Below are 19,240 nucleotides of genomic sequence, written 5' to 3' on the forward strand. Positions count from 1 at the left end.
AATAAGGCCGCCTTTTGTACATTTTTTTTCTACAAATTATTGCTGATGTTGCTGGCTAATAAAGTGTAAAATAAATTTCCTGAATTTCCTGATAAGACCGAAGATTCCATATTACTCGATACTGTAAAGACTCAGATGATACAAGGACCATGCGGCGCATTAAACAAGAATTCTCCCTGTGTACAAAAAGTTTATTGTTTTAAAAGATACCCACTACCACCACGAGCACTTTAAGAGCAAACCATATCGGGAGAAAACAGATATCAACTGTATCGTCGGAAATCACCTCAACAAGGTGGCTTCACAACTAAAATAAAGTTACATGGTCAGGAAATAAATTTAGATAATAGATGGGTGGTATTATTGGACCTCATTCACCGGTATTATCGAGAACCTTTCAAGCTCACATCAATGTTGAAGTATGTAAAGTGTCAAAAACTAAAATATGTAAACAAAAGCAGTGCTCAAGCAACAGTGGGATTCACAAATAATGATAACGATAAAGTTACAAGGTTTCAGTCCAGCCGGTATATTAGTTCTTCTGATGCAGTTTGGCGTATTTTAATTTTTTCAATTCATAAAAGCTAAGAAGATACCCATCTTGACCTTCATCTTTAAGGTGGACAAAGGAACAACTTAAAACCCTGAAAAAGTGACGGAGTGTTTAGAAAATCCTGCGAATCTTTGCGAAACAGACGCATTTGCCAGGTCACTCTTATACAACAAAATTCCATCGTATTATACCTATAATAAACAACAGAGTATTTTTAACCGTAGAAGACGTGGAACAGCTATAGTAGGTGAAACAGGCATTTTTAAAGAACACGTTATTGGTAGGGTTTATACAGTGTATCGGAATAACTCCGAATGATTTTACCTGCTCTTACTTCTACTCGTTGTTCGATGGCCTACATTGTTTGCCGAGCTCCAAAAGGTTGATAATATCTTATACACTACATACCAAGCGGCTTGCCGGACACATCACTTGCTGGATGGGGAACAAAACTGCGATGATGCTTTATCCGAAGCGAAAGTCCTCAGCGGTTGCGCCTTTTGTTTGCAGTCATACTGGTGTTCTATGTACTTTCTGATGCTGCACAGTTATGGCATAATTATCAAAACTAATTAGCCGAGACCTTTTGCAGACACGCATAACTAAATAATGACAACACAATTAATGAGAGATTAAGTGAAAGTCACTTTAATGAGTGTTTTCTTGCTATTTAAGATATAGTTACATCTAATATGGGTAATCCTATTTCTTAAAATGGCATGCTCGAGCCATCAATTGACGATGAACGCGTTAATAGAGATTATGCGATGGAAATCAACTATAATAGATCTAGCAATAATCATTATATATCCAGTAGATCTGGCCGAAATTCCACAAACTGATGTCTCGATACTAACTGAAGAACAACGCTTAATATTTGATCGGGTGTATCACTGCGTTGATAGTGCTTTGGGAGAAATGCTATTATAGATGCTCGCGTTGCAACAGGTAAGACATTTCTTACCAAAGTGATTTTGGTGAAGCTATGAAACCAAAGTAAAGTTGTGCTTGCTGTCGCTTCAATGGGCCACTTAGTAGCCGGAGGGGGGGGGGGGACTGCCCATACAATGTTTAAAATTCAGAACGACTTATATCACACAGAAAGCTCTGTTTGTAATATTTCTAGAAACAGCGATAAAGCTAAGGTTCTTTATGATTACAGCCTTATTATATGGAATGAGTGCACACTAGCAAACCGTAAAGCGGTTGAAGCAGTAGATAGAACGTTGCGTGATATCAAGCCTAATGGCTAACCTATACTTTTTTATTGGGTGGAATTACCATACTTTTTTGTGTCAATTTTCGTCAACCTATGGAACAAGGGCCGATGAAGTTAGAGCTTGCCCAAAGACTTCTCGACTGTGGCATTCCATTATCCTTTTGCATTTGACAATAGTCGAAATTAAAAAGTCGATCGGACATTTTTGATACGATATTAAAAATGTTTATAATTTCCTCATGTGTGGGTATTAGACAAAAAATAATACAAAAAAATTAAAAGTAGCACGATGTCGTCTCTTGTCAAAGATTTTCATTGTAATATGAAACTTTAAATAGTTAGGGGTGCTGTAAAGGAATCACTATAGGTGGCACCGCGGTCCCTTAAGATCAAATAAAAATTCATCATATTAAAGATTTCGACCAGATGAGTAAATCTGTCCATAGCTTAATTGGCTAATAGCGCCGACACGGTGAGTCGGAGGTGCGGGTTCGATCCCCGTTGGGACGGTCGGTATTTTTGATATGATATTAAAAATACACTATTTAATTATTAAAATCTAAAATTATTATTATTATTTTCTAAAATTCTGTTTATAAATTTCTAAACAAGTTTTAATTTAGGGATGCAAAGTTCATGCATCTGATTGTCATTACGTTCAACAATGTTATGAAGTTTTCTGTAGAAATTATATATTTTACTATTTTTATAAATATATTAACCTTTGTCTAATTTCAGCCAGGTCAAACATAAACATTCCTAATAAAATTACCGAAATATTATTTGCATAATTTAAAAATTAAAGTCGTCAATTAACTTTTAACTGCTAGAATTTTAATCATAAAAGACGCAAACAGGGTCACAGAGAAGGTACCTATCATTATAAATGTATGAAGCCTTTTAACTTTCTAACAACGGCGCACGTTTTTTAAAGTACATCGTCTTGCACTCAACGAAGGTGTTATTTTCCGGTAAGTGCGATCCAATTTGCGCAACTTGTGTGAAACGACACCCTGAAGGACGTATGATAAACCGTAATTTCAACACGACACCATACATGTAGCAATCTTTCCACTCTCAGATATACGCAAATTGGGCCATCAATCAGTATTACTCCCTTTATATAATTTATTTGAAAATGTTTACAAATGTTATTGTTTTAGAATTTGATGTTTTAAATTAGGATGATCATGATTTATTTTATAATACGTTTAGATAACTGGTAACTTTTCATATATCAAAAGTATATGTACCTACTTGATATCTAGGTTATATTATTGCTTAAGTTGATACGTATTAGATATTATTACTAATTTTTTAACGTCTGACATATATGACTCATAAGTGAATGAAACGAGAGTAGTGTAACCTAGCTTCATCACTTGTATTATTTTACTATCTTAGATCATATACATTGAAAACGCTAATGTCGCTAACAAATCGATATCACCTAAACGACCAAGTGCCTTGTCTATAAAAGTGTATTACCTTCGTTACTTGGTACTTTCTTACAATCTCGGCAAGATACCGGGGCTTCTTCTAATGGACCAATATATCAAATAGGATTAAGTATAAATGAGCAGAGCAGACGGCTGATACTTTGTTGTACGACACGACTTGCATAGGTAGAACAAAATTGTTATTATCACTTTAAAATAAATATGACTTAAATATCTCCAAGTCGACTTAAACGTGTCCAATTATTTTTTATTGCGGAGCATGAAAAATAATATCACCTCGACTCTCCCCTTGGTCTGTCGTTGCAATAAAAATAAAATACAACATAATAGGACTTGCGTTTATTATTACATTGAAGTCGCAAACATTTTTATAAAACAAGATACTTTAGTTAATTAATAAAATTATTTGGATTGTACTTTTTAAAATGCATGTTTGATAATTAAACAAAGATTTTTCTATAGATAATACGTATTGAAAACAATTTCTTCAGTAAAACATAACCACATAATAAACGGACTGAGAACTAGACTTCCTAAATCCCATTTGAGGGAAGACGCGAAGCACGGGGCTGGAGTGCGCAAACGGTTCGAGTTATTCCAGGCGAGTGGGCACAGCACGGTATATCAAAGAAAACGATTTGTACACATCCTTATTCCTCTGTCTATGTTTGAAAGGTAGAAATACTTATATCAACACTAACTCTGTGTAGTGGTGCTATATTCGTTGTGACAATCCATGCAATCAGCTTTTTGTTTACCCAGAATAAAGAGACGATTATTCAGAATGCATAGTATATATAATAATACGTAAATTGAAAAGACACATAGCCTGTGCAAATATAATGACACTAGCTGTGTTCTGTACCCTACGTTATTTGAGAAAGAAAGTACAAAAAAATTATATATAGCCTTTCTCGGGAAATGATCGGGACTATAGAAAACGAAAATAATTTGCAAATTCGAAGTAGTAGTTATAAACAAACAAAATTTCAGCTTTATAATATTAGTATAGATAATCTAATGCTACATATTCTCGACAGTTTGCCGAACTTAAGCCGTTAAATATGACTATTTAAAAATATTGATAGTGATAAAACGACGTTGAAACTTTGAAGGGGTCATAATAAAAAATGTGTTATCTAATCTAGTGAAACGTAGTCACCTACAATTTTTTATTAAATTCTTCTCGACAGTTTACTTTAAGAATTAAGTCATATAAAATCCAATTGAATGGAAGAGTTAGAAAGTAATGAACTTTTTGCAAGACATTTTACATTTTACACTCGATTAATGTGAACAGGACGGTCCATGGTGGTGACTACGGACGTTTTCCAGACGGCTCCAGGACACTCCTCCTTGATTAAAACTTGGAATAATAAACGACGAAACAATTTTCCCTCGTCTCGCATCGCTGGCATCTTCAGAGCAAACTAATATTGAAACGTGCTAATGAAACACCGCTTCGATTTTTTAATCCCGTCCTTTATAATAAAACTTTTAATATCTGAGGCTCTACTTTATAAGGATATTTTTATTTAGGATTTTAAGACAAAGTGACAAGATTTTAAAAAGTCGATGGAAGTTATCACAATTACTCTCAAAATGACGAACAACGCAAATACAATAAAGTGCTTCGCGAGATTCCTTAATTAAGAAAGAAACTACGATAAGAAATGGTATCTTCAAACTTTCTATTGTTTATTGTTTAACTTTGTACATAATTCAAAATGTTTATATAAATTTCTTCTACTATGATAAGCCTGATATTTTAAAATACAAGATGTTGTATTTGTAACCTAAAGTTAATTACCTACATACTATTTTCTACTGCAGACTTTCTAACTGTAAAAAATATTTATCAGATCCTTTCATAATATTGGTTTTAAAAAACGTCGCTAAATATAGCTCAAACATAATTGAATTGATAGAGTCGTCAATATTCAACGCAAATATGTTTGTCATGACTCGCTTTTTTGGAAACTTTCGAATAATCCTGATCCATCGTTACATAAAACTTGTAAGTTGTTCGCGTCTAAACGGATAATCGAGTTTATACTTGGAAGGCCACCATCAATCATTTATCTCGCTCGCGGATGGATCTGTACCGTACTACGCGGAAAAACTTTAAAGTGATCCCTGTTACTGTGACGTATCGAGCACTTGATCATTTGCTCGACCTACTTGAAATATAAGTTTAGCATGTTCCTTAACATATTTCTTAACTTATTTAATAGTCATAAATCGTGAACTGTATATCAAATCGTTACGTCATTATAGTTTAACGTTTTTTTTACTTACTTAATTATAACTAACTAATACCTGAACAGTAAATTATAGCTCATTTTGGAATAAACTTCGGAAATTCTACATAATAATATACAATTGATATTTCATGTAATTAGACGGTTTGTAATTTGTAAATTTTTAATGAGAAGAAAATTTTCAGTTTAATTATATAGTCTATTGTGAATAACAGTACAGAACTATATATTACTACGTTTCAGCCTGAAAATGCCCACTACTAGGCCTCATTCCCCATGTAGGAGAAGGATCAGAGCTTAATCCACCACGCTGTTTCAAAGCGGGTTGGGAATGCATATACTATGAGTTACATATACTATGAATAACGATCGCTGTCAGGTGTACATGATTAAAACCGGGACCAACGACTTAACGTGAAATTTGAGGCACGGTAGAAAGACCCACAAAGACAGCACAAAAACCCAAACCACGGCAAACATCTATCTGTACGGCCAATTGGTGTCATATGTTTGTCATGTGCAGGGATCGAACTCGCAACCGCCAGCACAACAGCTACAAACCAGTGCTGTCACCGTTGCGCAAACGCGTCAATATATCACTCATTATAATAATCAATATTTTTTTAAATTTTATAAACTTGAATTAGCTGCCGTAATAATTATTTTATTATTACGATTTTTTTTGTGTAATGATTTTTCTTTTCTTGGCGCTGGATATGTCAAACCCAGACCGGTCTCTTTTCATACATCTTATGAATATTTACTTCGACCGACTAACAAGGCAATATAGCAACCATAATACGTTATTATATTTTTCCATCAAAAAATATTTACCTCTTCCACATCCCTTTCATATTTGTTGTTAAACGATTTTGAAAGCTAGGAAACATTGTTATTTTTATTTAACTTTTTACTTGGTGTTCAGTATAGCCTTGTAATATATTTCTTATTATTTTATTGTTACAAAAACTCGACTTTTGTAGCTGTGTAGGCTTGCAGAGATCATCGTGTAAAATAATTGTAGAATTGAAAAATGCTCCCAAGAAATCACACGCGACGAGAGGAAGGCCTTATAAATATAGTTATAAATTTATCAAAAAATGTTAATCTTGAAATGAACGCAAAACATGTTGGGGACATTTACAGACTAAAAGGAATTAAGATTTTATTAAAGAAATCTAAAGACTTTAATGTCAAGAATACAACGAAACTTACAGGTAAACACTTAGAACTTTCAACTAACGAAGATACCCCCATTCTTATCCCAGAATGGCTTACTAGTAAGCGGGCTAGACTATTCTTCTTTGTGTATTTCATATTAGATCTATCATATGTAGAACATATTAGATCAAACAAGGTTAAATACTGCTGGAGTTCTTATGGTAAAATATATGTAAGAAAGGAATATCTAAAATAATAATCTTGATACAAAGCGAAGTTCAACTGCATCAAATGAAATAAGAAATATGACTATGTTATGAAAACTGTCCTATATTCTCCTCTGCCTGTTAATTTAAGTATGTAGCTAACAGTTCCTCAGGATGGTATACCAACCAGGCTCATTAGGCTCTCTACAGATGTCCTTATACCGTTAATTACCAACTTAGCCGACCTTTGTTTTCACACCGGTGTGTGTGTCAATCTACACGTCCAGTACATTCCATTGTTACGCTAGTGTACAAAGGAGGTAATAGTGATGACCTAAATAACTATAGTCCGATATCAATTCTAAAATTATCGAAAAAATTTATCAATAATAGGCTAGTAAGTTATTTTTATAAATATAACCTACACTCAAATTTACAGTATAGCCTCAAAAAGGACATTCAATATATTATATTCATACTTGTAAAAGAAGTGGTTCGAGCTACGTAACGTCTTACGACCTTTCTGGACCTAAAGGAGGCCTTTGATATAGTATGTATCTTATTCTTGTACGTAGACTTGACAGTGTGTGTCTCCGTGATTATAACACGGTTTTAGCATCTAAAATGAGAACAGATATCTCTGATTAAGTAAAGTAAATGTACTCCAAAGCCAATTGGATTCTCCGCGGAGGATCTCTACAAGATCAACAAGCTATTAAGTGTCAGGAAATTGTATGTCCTAAACCTAATTTTTCATGCTAATAAAAGTATGTCGTTGCAAGAAAAACTTTTAAACATGAGAAGGAAGGATTGTGTAGCTATCTCGTACCACGTACGTTGGGTGCGTATGACTCGCCCAAAGACAATATATGTGTTAATCGACCTCTATCTATAATAGGATAAATCAAATATTAAAAATATATCCCAAACAGCTACATGTGTGCAAAACAGTTGCAATTGAATATTAAAAAACGCTTACCTATGACGAAGTAGAAAAATTGTTAATTAGGGTAACGTAACTTATGTGGATAGAACTCTTTGCTGATCCGAACCCAAGAAGTAGGCATTTTATTTCGTAGGGCATGCAATTACAGTTATTCGTAGCAACGATAACATACACAACACAATTGCATACTACTATAATTTTTCCTACCCTTAAAAAACACACACACACATATGCACTTAAAGTCGTCGAGAAAAGAAGAGATTTAAATAATTTAATTATGTTATAATTTTCTTTTTAATAACTATATATTGTTAAATCTCTAAATCTTTGTTGTAAAGTGACAAGCCATTACGCCTAACGAGCGTCTATTGCTCACTGGGTAACTGAACCACAAATTATTGTATAAGATTTAGAAATAATAACTAACTAACTAACTCAACTGGCTCAGTGACCCGAAGTGAGTCTTGGCCTCCGAAACAAGATTTCTCCACTTTGCACGATCTTGCGCGATTTCCCGCCAATTATTGGCTTGGATCTCACTCAAGTCTGCTTCAACCATGTCCCTCCAGCGGTACCTGGGGCGACCCACCGGTCTACGTCCAGTTGGTCGACCCAGATACGCTCTCTTAACTGCTCGATCCTCCCCCTTCCTTTCGACATGACCGAGCCACCGCAACCGGTGGGATTTGGTAACTCCAATGATGTTGGGCTCAGACACCAGGTTTGCAATTTCATAAATTTAGAAATAATAAATAAATATTTTTATATTTTTAATTTTTTATAACTAACATTAATAATGCAATTCCACTCAAAACACTTAAAAATAAATGTGAAGGGTATCATTGAACTTATGAAAATGAATTTTCTATACAAAAGTTGGTGCTATAAGCCGTGCCCGCATATAGGGAATCGATAATCGAACCGAGCGTGCACACACTCGTATATGAGCAGGAGCCGACCGCAGGAATGCAAATAATACAAAAGAAGCAGAGAACCGATGTAGATAGCTCCTCGTATGAGTGTTTTATGAGCACTTAAGTGGCTTCCGGACGAGGGATGTTTAAAACTCCGGCTCACAAGTATCACAGTGGGATCGAGGAGGTTCCACTCAAAACATGACAATGTCAGATTTGATCGCGACCAAGGACACTTTTATGAGCGGTTAAAACTTTATGAATACGCTTACAATGTTTTCAAAATTAAGGTTTTATACACAGCGATTTGCTCATAAAATAAAACTACGTCGTGAAAATGTTAAGCGGATAAATGAAAAAGGGAAAAAATGGTAAAACTATACCATAGGCCTATAGCTATAAAAGCGCATGCTGATATTACAATCAAAACAATGCTCGAAGTTTTTAATGTGAACATTTCTTTTCAAATATTAGTGTAGAAATTCGTATTAGGTATATCAGTAAAATTTTGAATCTCTGAAACGACTGGACCGATTTTAACAGGATTTTTACTGGCAGATAGCTAATGTAATAAGGAGTAACTTAGGCTACTTTGTTTTTTTTTTTTTGTAACTGCGAATGAACAAAACATTTTTTAAATTCCACGCGGACGAAGTTGCGGGCACAGCTAGTACTAAAATATATATATTATCGTGTCACAAGAAGTACATACATATGTCTTAAACTAGCTGTGCCCGCGACTTCGTCTACGTGGAATGTAACAAAAGATATTGCTCAGTTCGCAGTTATTAAATAAATAAATTTCTAAAATAAAAGCCTAAGTTACTCCTTGTTACATCAGCTATCTGCTGATACAAGTCCCAAGTCAAAGATTAGCCGAAACAAGTAGACAGAAAGACAGACAGACAAATATTGTAAAAATGTTATTTTGGTATATGTACCGTGTATGCATTCATATGCGTTTAGTAAAAAGCGGTTATTTTAATATTACAAACAGACAGTCTAATTTTATTTATTTGTATAGATACAATAATTTAAAAATATGATAATGTACCTAAAAGATCATTGTTATCATTAACATTATTTTAAAATCCCTGTTGATATATTACGTACGATGCACCTTGAATTAGTGTATATAAAAATATCGCTAAAATATGTCTTTTAAAACATTTTTAAAAACTGTAAGCAAAATAAATTTATTTCCTTATGCATAGGCGACGATATTCTATGTTTCAATTGCAAAGAACCCTTGTGAAAGCTCTAACAATACGGCATCGCAAAAATTAAATTACGGCGCATCTCAGCAGGTTTCAATTTTCAAAAAGCTCTGTAAACTTGAGAATGCGAATCTTATTGCTTTTTATGGAACATTATTGCATTTCACATAGCAAGCCTCCGTAAGTTAAAATAACATTATCTACTATTTATCTAAACTCAAATTTAAAGAACTATATTTATAAACAAAAAAAAAAACGGAGGTTTAATTAGAAATTTCTAGAGGTTTTGTAAATTAAGTAAATAAGAAACGTCGCTGTTGATACTAAGTTATGTAAATAGAAACTTCTAATTTGAAACTGCAAAAAGTGTCGCGACAGCGTAGCGAGAGGACAAATTAGAGGGAATGGAATATAGTTTACTTAAAGTTAAACTTATTACGGTCCTCGAGAAACAAGCACTCGGAGGCTCGCCGGGCGCGCGGGTCAAGTGCCCAATTTGTCACCCGTGCAAACTTGCGACTACTTCGACCGGTCCCTGTTCGATTCCATTAAACTTTCAAGACCTTTTGAAGCTATTTTCTTGTTTGAATCAAGATTTGCCTAATTCATTCCCTCCCTATTTATTTTCCGATAAAGCTGAGGAAAAATATTTTCATCTAAACATATAAAACAGCCACTCTTTACTTTATTATATATTTATTTTGTAATTGTTTAAGCGATTTTTTGATTTGGCTGCTATTAAAAGAGGGCGCAAACCTAAATAAAATTCGCTCTGGGACACTTACAATGCGCTATCATAAAAATTAAATTACGGTAAGAGTTTCTCTGTAAGTGCGCGCCATTTCAGCAGGCCCCCGCAGGAGGCAAGGGCCACGCCACATCAAAGCGCCTCATTCTGCGTCGAGGTCTCACCCAAATCAAATTTAACAGCTCTCTTCTTTCGTTACGGATGCGAAACGTAGCTTTATTTCTGACCTATACATAATCGCCATTCTAAATATAATATACTCAATCGTCAAGTATTCTTTAAGATAATAAAATTCCGCAAAAAATAACTAAATAGTCTTTAATAAATATATTAACTTAATAACCAACAAAAATATACGATCAACCAACTACGACGCAACATTTTGAAAGACTACTTTGTCATGAAAAAATAGTAATTTTTAAAATAATTTCTTATAGTACTAACATATACTCGTACATACGAAAAGCCTCAATACAAATTTACTTACTTAAGTTTAATGTGCTCCTTAAACATAAAAATAAAATAAAAAGTGCATTTACGGAATTAGTGTTTAATTAAAGTTATCCTTTTGGAATATAAATTCAATGAATTTTTCGCGTTAAATTTATTTAATTTATATGTTATGCCTTCGGTTATTTTTAAGGTACGGCTGGATCAAGTGGCTAATTTGTCAGAGAGGGTAAACTTGCACCCGCGAACTTGTTCGGACGCTGCAATTCGATTAAAGTTTTACCGAAGTACCAACAAGAGAAGGGCCTACTTAACGAAACTTGGTTGTACATTTACGTCGAGAATTTAATTAGATTGCTCATCAGGGGAACGAAATGCCTAGCAATATACCTCACAGCCTATACATTACTACGCACTTGAGAACTTAGGAATAAATTTAGTTTTAAACAAAACTACTTACGACTTGACTAAAACGTACTAAACAAAGCTTATTTAAAGTCGACTGCTGCTTATCTTCCAACTCGGATTGAATGGAAATTTCCACTCGCACTTCGCTCGATAAGCATATGCTGTAAAAACGTAACACGAGGCTTATTTCGCCTTTATTTTTTATGACTTACAGCATCAGTGTAAAAATGTGCTATAATAAAAATATGAAACAAAACAAGAACTCTGTAATGTGCTTGTATTTTTACCTTTTTACGGACAATCTTCTATTATTTTTTCGTTTAAAACAAATAAAGTATTATAACATAATAATTAAATTTGTTTTTAACTATGTACGTAGTTGTAATGTAGTAGAATATCCCACGGCTGGACAAAAGCCAGAATCACTTCTACTATCAGTCGATTTCATGGGCTTTTTTTTCACCACTGTGCGTGAGATGGATTTCTATTTTAATACACTAATCAATCTTAGCTGAAAGCATTTAACGAAAAACAGATAAATTATTGTGTTTGTTCCCAAATGAAAAAAAAACCGACTATTACATCGACAAGTAGTTATACAACGTAAGTAGTTCGATCAAATAAACGGGACCAAAAAACGAGCATCAGCTTTCAACTAAAACAAGAATCATCAAAATCGATACACCCAGTGAAAAGTTATGCGGTATAATACAACGTAGATCAAGGTCAACTCGAAAAGTGCTTGTTTTATATATTAAATTATCCTGTCACAATATTAGTTACAATACTCCTGCGAAACGGGTAGACCGATTTTTATGAAATTTTGTGTGCATATCGGGTAGGTCTGAGAATCGGCCAATATATATTTTTCATACCCCTAAGTTATAAAAACAAATGTTAATATAAATATTACACCCAGGCTCAGTGGGGAATCGAACCTGCAACCCGCTGAGCCGAAAGCCAGGTCTATTATAAATATCTGATATTAAATAATATCAAAAAATATTTCTTTTTATTTTCTAAAAACATTCATAACTAGTAATAATCAATAAAAAAATTAAGACATACTGCACAAATTACTGGTATCTACATGTACAATAATAACAAATGAGGTTATTTATCAGGGCGAACAATTAATTTATAGGAATGTCTTTAGAATGTGTGCAGGTGAAAGAAAGGAATGCTGGTTATTTTCAGGACCTATTTAGCACAGATAAATGAATGGGCTTTTATAAAGCACCAAAATTTCTTTATTATCTTAATAAATATCGCCTTTGTGTAACTATATTAAATAACGCAATGAGGTAGACATTCTGTAATTATCGTATGAAGTTAACTATTTTAGATTAAATAATAATATGGTTATTTTACAACAATGTTTATTCATTTTTTTTTTTGTTTCAAATTATATAAATAAATGCAAGCAATAAAAACGATTTTCTAATTGTCTTATTAATTAATTACCATTATATTTTTTATTGAGTATACACATACTTATCACTTTTAAAACATTATAATATTTAAGACGATAAGTATTTCAAATGATTATGTTGTACATATAATTGTGCTTACCTTCAGACAAAAATAGACGATCGGAGTCAGCAGGCTGGTCGGGCGCTGGACGATGCCGCAGGGTGACATGAAGCGAGGGGCCCCGCGGTGGAACTTCTGGAGGGGCGGGCTCCGGAGGTGAATCACATTCGCGCTCGCTTTGAGCTCCACTTGACGGCCCTGAACAACAACAATACTGTAAAGTACCAATATTAAGGCAAAATAAGAACACAGGAAATCACTGACAAAATTATTTTAGAATCTTTGAAAAAGCTACCTCCAGTAGTGGAAATCAGCAACCACGGACAAAGAATTGAGCCCGAGATGAGGAGCCTCTACAAAACCATAGATTATCTTAGTACTTGGAACATTATGGGACAATCTAATACAATGCTAGGTACAGAAAATGTATCCACGGCCTTACTTTTGATAAAAGAGGAGAATCGTAAGTTGCTTATAGTATTAGATTAGTTTTTCGTAATCTAATAAATCAAGTCTAAGAAATATGGAAAGAATTTTATAAATTTTATCATTATCTCTTTACATTTTTACAGTTATCTATTGCTAGGCACAACCACTAAAGAAAGTATCCTCACTAATTATTAACTTTCATTTTCTACTTTGCAGCTTCTCAATAAAGTCAAAACTACGCTCTACATTTTGCACTGTAAAAAAAAATTATATTTAGGTCAAACATTGCAAAAAACGGTAAAATGAAGAACGTGGTTTCTGTAAGGTCCGATAAAACGATGGCGATGAAGGTCAGTCTCAGTTCGGTCTTGGTCTAGTAAAATATACTAAATTCAGAAAGAGAAAAGTATCCGTACTATATAACAGTTTTAGTTTTATATATTCGCATATCATTAACCCGACTATTGCATATTATTAAAGTCAGTAAATGGGGCACATATTTTCTACTTAATCTGTTTGTAACTGAAGGACAGAAGCAAGTTTATTTTACTTCTAACTCACTTCGTTTCATTCATGATCTATTTTATATAAACAAGTAAATATTATATTACACAAAATTGTTGTTATAATATTATATACGTCAAGGCGCGTACGTCAGCGAAACTATTCCGAGCATCCTTATCACAGGCATGCACCCACCTCCACATTACGCTTATAATAGGCATGCTTCAGAATGCCTAACTTCAATAACTATACTGGAATCTTGCGCTACTAAATAGACGCGATGCTTTCATTCCTCACATTTCTGGATACGTTATGATTCAAAGATACATAAATATTTAAACGGTTATTAAGCTCACAACTTTAATACGACCAAAGGATTTATAGAGTAAAGCTAAGAAGAACTCATTATTATTTAGAAACCGTGCACGCACATCAATAAAATAAAGCTGTATATAAAATATATATCTGTACAAATAAGTAAAATTGGAGTATCTGTCTGTAATATTAAAATAAGCGTTTTTTAATAAATGCATAGGGATGTGTATACGCTACATAAACCAAAATAACATTTTTTACAATTTTCGTTTGTCTGTATGTTTGTTCCGGCTAAACTCTGAAACTAAGATTACGGAGTATTCTGTTTTCAATCTTTAAAATTGTATATATACCATTCATTTGACACATTCGACTGCCACGACCATTGGTTTCACGAGAAAAGTCGTCGGTTCGTCGGTTGCGACGAGACAGAGTCCCGCCAGTAGATTCACCATTAAATATTTCTTCGCCTGTAAAAACAAAAATGACAAATTTAAGCAGATTGACGACACATTGGCACAACGGTTGGCACAGCGCCCTGGTTTGTGGTTGTTGCACTGGTGCTTGCGGGTTCGATCGCCGCACATGGCAAACATTTGTATTGGCCATACAGATGTTAGCCGTAGTTTGAGCGATTGCGCTTGTGTATTGTGTGTGTTTCAAAGTCGCCTGTTCCTTAGTTTGGCAACTTAATACCTATGTTTTAAGTAACAGCCAAATGATACTACGTATTTCTTAAATTAATGTATATAATATTAATTAATATATGCATATTACACTAGGATAAGAGATAACGAACCGATTACGGTGGAGCAGAAAGAAGCATCACTGTTAACTATGCTAACTGGCCAATCAATTAAAAACTACAACTTTGTTTATATCGAGACTCTATTTTGGGACTTCGTAACCAAAGGATCAGTAGGTAAACCTAAGTAAAGGTACAAGTGATAATGACAAAAGATTCTTTTTTTATATATTTTTTTCTGTTTATCTAATACTATTAAACGAGCAATTCGTTTTATCCTTGTTTTTAGGGAGTGAAAAAATATCGTTAGAATACGAAGGTGAATTTCGCATTTGTCAATTTAGTTGCAATAGCTCGGTGGGCAATCGGCCTGTCGGGATCAAGCGAGAGAAGATCATAGTTCAAATCCCCATGTCCCTGATCAATTATTTTTTCTTTTTTTTTCTAATTGCACTCGTTATTTTTTATTTAAATAGGTAGTTCGTATTTTTTATTATTATGTCTGTAAAATCGAAAAATATTATTCAAATTTTATCATTATTATTATTTAATTATTTTTTATTTTTGTTTTTTTATATTTATTTATATTTTTATTACTGTCGGTGTAAAAATATTATTCATATTTTATAAATATGTAATTCGTATTTAAATATAATTTTCAAAAAAAACACGATCTGTTGGAGCGCCTATCAGTTTTTGATAAGCAATTACTCTCAATCTTGTAATTGTGTATTTTGTATCAATTTTTAATTAATCGTTATTTTTTTACGTTAATTTATTATTAATAATTGTGTTTGCAGGCAATCCAAAAAAAATTGACTTCAATTACATCGACAAATAATACAATGTAGGTACACGAAAAAATAGTCAAGAAATACGCATTATCAAAGATTACTCCAAAAGTTGTAATCAGATCTCGATGAAATATGACCACATGATAAACATCGGCTTTCGATTAAGTTAAAAATCATCAAAATCGGTACACTCAGTAAAAAGTTATGTGGATTTTCGAGAGTTTCCCCCGATTTCTCTGGGATCCCATCATCAGATCCTAGTTTCCTTACCGTGGCACCACACCAGTGATATCTCCTTTCCAACAAAAAAAGAATTATCAAAATCTTTTCATAAACGACGAAGTTATTCCCGAACATACATTAAATATATATATATTGAGTTTCCTCCGACCGAATTGAGTAACCTCCTCCTTTTTTTTAAAGTCGTTTCAAAAAGACTTCATCCAAACCGGCAGCGAATCATTTTAATTCTCTCTTCTACTACTAATCCCCACCCCCGTCACCCAGGTACTTATTAATTTATATATCTTTCTGGTATATGACTGTATTCATTAGTTATTAAAAACCACTGTTTACGTTGCCATAAGATCTTCACTGTGAATTTTATTTATTAAAATAAGATTTAATATTACTTTTAAAATATATAAATATGTAAGTTTACATTTTTAATGCTTTCAGATATTAATATAGTAGAAAATGACTAGATACAAATATTGAATATTCTGTGAACGAATATTATGTTATTGTGCGTTATTCAATTTACATAAGTAAAAGGAGCTCCTACAAACTTAGAGTTAACCTTTATGAAACGTCAAGCGAAGAAAATATATTATAGCGATATGATCCTTCAGCAAAATTGCAAAAGTTTTAGAAGTACATGATAAGGCCTGGTTCGTTTTAAAATTTTAGGTATTATTTATTTTGGTATTTTATAAGACTCTTCTACTTCTACTAGAGTCAAATGCGTAATTTATTTAAAGTGGATATACCTAAATATCTAATATTTATATATCTAAATCTTTTACATTATCTATACTAATATTTGATTGTTTGTTTGTTTGCATAGAATAGGCTCCGAAACTATTGAACCAATTTGAAAAATTCTTTCACAATTGGGAAGCTATACACCACACACACTTTTCATGGGTTACATAGGTTATATTATATTTTCATAGGAATTAGTAGTTATGTTTGTTAAATACTATGCTAGTTTTCTACAGGTGTTCGACTCCTAACTACGTTCTTTCAAATGGGTGTTCTGTAGGTAATAACAACATGTTCCACGTGACAAAAAAATCTATCTTCTTTTTGTATTTTACTTTGTCTTTATATATTTGCTACTCTGACAAGGTACTTCTACATAACCGTTCAATAAGCACGTAAGGACGGCTATAATTTACAATGAGTAACATTGAAAGACAAAGAAGTCTTTCCAATACACAGTTCTTTAGTTGTATTCGTCAGTTAGTAATAACTTTAAAGGCGTGTTTACGTGCTCACGAAAGGTATCATGCAGAACGAATGTATCAAAATATCTCGATCGATTTAAACAAATGCAAATTTAAAAATGGGCTAGGAATTTTCTATCACGCGGAACGTGATCAATTAAAGCCAAAGAACCTCCCATTTGCCATTCGCTTCAGCCTGTAATATTCCACTGCTGGACATAGGTCTCTTTCCCCATGTAGGAGAAGGACCAGAGCTTAATCCACCACGCTGCTCCAATGCGCGTTGGCGATATATTCCCTACTATGAGTAACGATCGCTATCAGGTGTACATGATAACAACCGGGATCGACGCCTTAACGTGCTCTCCGAGGCATGGTGAGGTGACCCATAAGGACTTCACAAACACCCAGACCAGGGCAAACGTCTGTATGGCCAACACAAATGTTTGTCATGTCCGGGAATCGAACCCACAAACGCCAGCGCAACAGCCACAAACCAATGCTGTGACCGTTGCGCCAACGGGTCGTCAGTTAATCATCAATAGTAACGAATTTTATAGAACCATAAATTTGAAAATCCTACCATAAACAATAAACAATAAACCAAAATAACATATGAGTACATTTTACCTTTTATTTATTTATAACTAGCAGTTATTTATGGTCCAATTTTCGCGAGCAATGATTAACTTAAATGTTAATGTTTATTGGAACGAAGTTTCTTACGGCAAGGCTTGACATTTGACTGGGCGACTGAACTGAAAAAAATGTGATACTAAAACCGTAAGAAAAATATATAACGGAAGTGTCGTAATATCAGTCACACGACCGTATAATATGACGTTTGTAAAACTAAAATATTACTAGTAAACTTTTTTTAAAATTATTTATGTAATTTTATACTATCAAAATAAATAAATAAAGACATATGTTTTTTTATTTCACTTAATAGTTTTAATTATTATTAATATTATTATTTTGTTTGATTTATTTTGTTTTACGGTATTTGTAATTTTCTAAAATACTAAATTTCCTAAATACTTTTATGTACTTAATTAAAAACCAATCAACTAAATTAAAAAGAAAATAAAGAACTAGAAAATATATATAAAATTCAACATTTTTTTTTTTCAAATTGTGTTGCTTCTATACTATCCGAAGGAACTTCGTTCCTACCTGGTGTCCCATGACACCACATAATTATTAATAATAATATTAGATTATTTATTCTTACTTATCTTCTATATATAAAAAACAGTCGTGTCAGTTACACCATTTATAACTCAAGATCGGTTGGACCAATTTTTATGATATTTGATTTTTTAGATTTCTTTTAGTCTGGAATAGGATAATAAGCAATAAAAACATTGGAAAATTGACGAAAAAATAAAATGAAATAAAATAAATTTTCCAATACAAAATGTTCATTACGTTACGTTTCGTAACTGTCAAACATTTAATGTTCATCCCGTCGATACAGTAAACTCTACCCTCAAATTAAAGAACGTATTTAAATAAAGGTTTCCAAATAGACAATATATCTATTCTTTTTATTATGTTGCTTTTTATTATTATTCTATTGCTTTTTATTATTTGTTTAATTTTGACTGAATCTTAATTCTACTATTATTATTTATTTTGTTTTATTTTTTCTGTTTTTTCTTTGGTTTATTTTTATGCTTGTTATTATGATCAATTTATTAATCTAACTTGTTATTGTACGTTAATATTTTTTTTTGGAATGTTAATTAATGTGACTTATTTGAAATATTACTTAGTGTAAGTGATAAATCCGTACTGATTAATAAAAAATAAATAAATAAAATAAAATAAAAATAAATCTATAATTACAAAAATTATTTAATTTTTTGTCCATAATTACTAATATTGATTAAAAACGTAATATTTATCATGTTCTGCATTTTCATT

General features: G+C 32.8%; 1 protein-coding gene across 1 annotated transcript in view; it reads right to left on the bottom strand.

Annotated features, from left to right (window-relative positions):
- LOC123670342 overlaps positions 1–19,240 on the bottom strand; it is a 58,423-nt gene that overhangs the window by 8,583 nt on the left and 30,600 nt on the right. The window contains exons 4-5 of the mRNA XM_045603840.1: positions 14,678–14,794; positions 13,116–13,274 (exon numbers count right to left, since the gene is read on the bottom strand). Coding sequence (XP_045459796.1) covers positions 13,116–13,274; positions 14,678–14,794 — 276 coding nt within the window. The remainder of the gene's footprint in view (positions 1–13,115; positions 13,275–14,677; positions 14,795–19,240) is intronic.

The sequence above is a fragment of the Melitaea cinxia genome, chromosome 4, assembly GCF_905220565.1.
Source record: "Melitaea cinxia chromosome 4, ilMelCinx1.1, whole genome shotgun sequence".
NCBI lineage: Eukaryota > Metazoa > Arthropoda > Insecta > Lepidoptera > Nymphalidae > Melitaea > Melitaea cinxia.